This window comes from Rutidosis leptorrhynchoides, chromosome 2, assembly GCF_046630445.1.
Source record: "Rutidosis leptorrhynchoides isolate AG116_Rl617_1_P2 chromosome 2, CSIRO_AGI_Rlap_v1, whole genome shotgun sequence".
Lineage (NCBI taxonomy): Eukaryota > Viridiplantae > Streptophyta > Magnoliopsida > Asterales > Asteraceae > Rutidosis > Rutidosis leptorrhynchoides.
In genome coordinates this window covers 254,914,869-254,916,723 of record NC_092334.1, presented here as the reverse complement: position 1 = coordinate 254,916,723, position 1,855 = coordinate 254,914,869, and the positions used below count along the sequence as shown (strand labels likewise).

Sequence of the window (1,855 nt, the reverse complement as noted above, 5' to 3'; positions counted from 1 at the left end):
TTTAAAAAACTTTCTACCATTCACACTCTTCGTTGTTTAGTAGAAATTGTGTCATCAACGATTGATAGAGCCACCATCGTCATCACCACAATTTGAGTTGTATATGCCTGAATATTGAAGCACATAAATTTATTGAGTACAGTGAGGTCAACACAACAACACTTGTCTTTTTGTTACATTGACATATAACTAATCACACACAATTCGCTCACGGTTACTTAACGAAAGTCATTGTCAAGATAGAATTAAGATAACTTTTTTTTGTGCAAAGAAGAGTAAAAGTTAAGTCATAACTAATCACACACAATTCGCTCGCGGTTACCTAACAAAGTAGTAGAGTCCAATAATGCCATTTGTTAGAGGCATAATAACAGTATATAACACTTAAAACTTGAACCTGAAAACTTACCTTGTTGAATCTCCAGAATGACACGGATGAAGAAAATATGCCTTAACAATAACAGTGTCTTGAAAAAACAAAAATAGAATGCCAACTTTTTTCCACTGGCAGAATACTGCAAGTTTATCGATCAACAAACCACTACGCTTTGCAAGAATGCCAACTTTTTTAGCGAGCACACAAACACATCCACGAAACTCAAGAGTGCAATCATCAACATTAACACTTGCACAACTGAAAACAAACATATATACATGCAATATATTTCACTCATAAACTATGTTAAAGAGTCAAAACAAAATTAAAACGATTGAGAATTAATTGCAGGACTTACGTGGTGAGAGATTGAGCTAAAGCATGCAATGAGTCAGCAAAATCAGCCACACCAGCTGACGAAACACATGATTTAAGCCGCTCAAAGAGGTTGCGTAATCTTAATGTGGACCCACGCAACGTATTGTACTCATATGTTCTTCAATTAGCTGCACAGAGATGAGTTCGAGCCTCTGCTCGTGCTTCATTCAGACAATTCTCCAAGTGAGCACAATTAATCTGTAACACATTCATCATGTTCATAAAAATATAAAGAGGAGATCAACCTACTTGACTCGCCCAGTTGACACCTCTAAACAGTGTACATAACACGAACTACCAAGTTTAAAGCTTAAAAAGACACGATAAATGGAACCATATTTAGAAAATAGTATTATATACAATACCATCATTACCTGAGATTCTTTTAGAAGCTTCCGATTCATTTCCATCTGCGGATCAAGTTTCGCGACCTCTTTCAAAGCTGCTTCAAGTTTGACATCCACTTCAGTAAGCTGATTTGACTTTTCTTCAATTATGTTCTGCAATTCCACCAATGATGAATCCAAATGAGAGCTCGGGTTCACTATTCCTGACGAATCACTCATCCTATCATCAAAAATCTTTCCATGTTTTTCCCAAGGTGTACAAAATCGACTATTGTCACACCCGTAACAACATGTGAGCGAAACACGGCTATCGCATCACTAAACATACAACATGGCCCTCGCAACCCCACCATTGGCTTATCAAACGACCAACAGATCAAACATCATGGTCCTTACGACCCCACCATCGGTGTATAAAACAACCGATCGATCACACAACACGGTCCTTACGACCCCACCATTGGTGTATAAAACAACCAACAGATCAACATCATGGTCCTTACGACCCCACCATCGGTGTATAAAACAACCGATCGATCACACAACACGGTCCTTTCGACCCCACCATTGGTGTATAAAACAACCAACAGATCAACATCATGGTCCTTACGACCCCACCATCGGTGTATAAAACAACCGATAGATTACACAACACGAAGGCTGGCCGAAAACTACACGCGCCTTAGTGAATCCGAAACCACACGCGACTCACTACCTTCACCTCAACAACAATCGGGATTGGCCGAACTACACG

The 1,855-nt window shown here is 39.2% G+C and overlaps 1 protein-coding gene across 1 annotated transcript; it reads right to left on the bottom strand.

Moving 5' to 3' along the window:
- Positions 1-318: 318 nt before the first annotated feature.
- LOC139891751 (autophagy-related protein 11-like) lies at positions 319-1,344 on the bottom strand. Its single transcript, XM_071874735.1, has 3 exons — positions 1,129-1,344; positions 735-952; positions 319-634 (listed from the first exon to the last, which is right to left on the bottom strand). The coding sequence occupies exons 1-2, from the start codon at positions 1,318-1,320 to the stop codon at positions 875-877; spliced, it is 270 nt and encodes an 89-aa protein (XP_071730836.1). The 5' UTR covers positions 1,321-1,344; the 3' UTR covers positions 319-634; positions 735-874.
- Between the last annotated feature and the right edge of the window lie 511 nt (positions 1,345-1,855).

Coding starts and splice junctions, on each gene's coding strand:
- LOC139891751 (XM_071874735.1), bottom strand. CDS start 1,320: ATGAGTGATTCGTCAGGAATAGTGAACCCGAGCTCTCATTTGGATTCA. Junction 953..1,128: donor AGCTTCTAAAAGAATCTCAG/GTAATGATGGTA, acceptor AATGTGTTACAG/ATTAATTGTGCTCACTTGGA.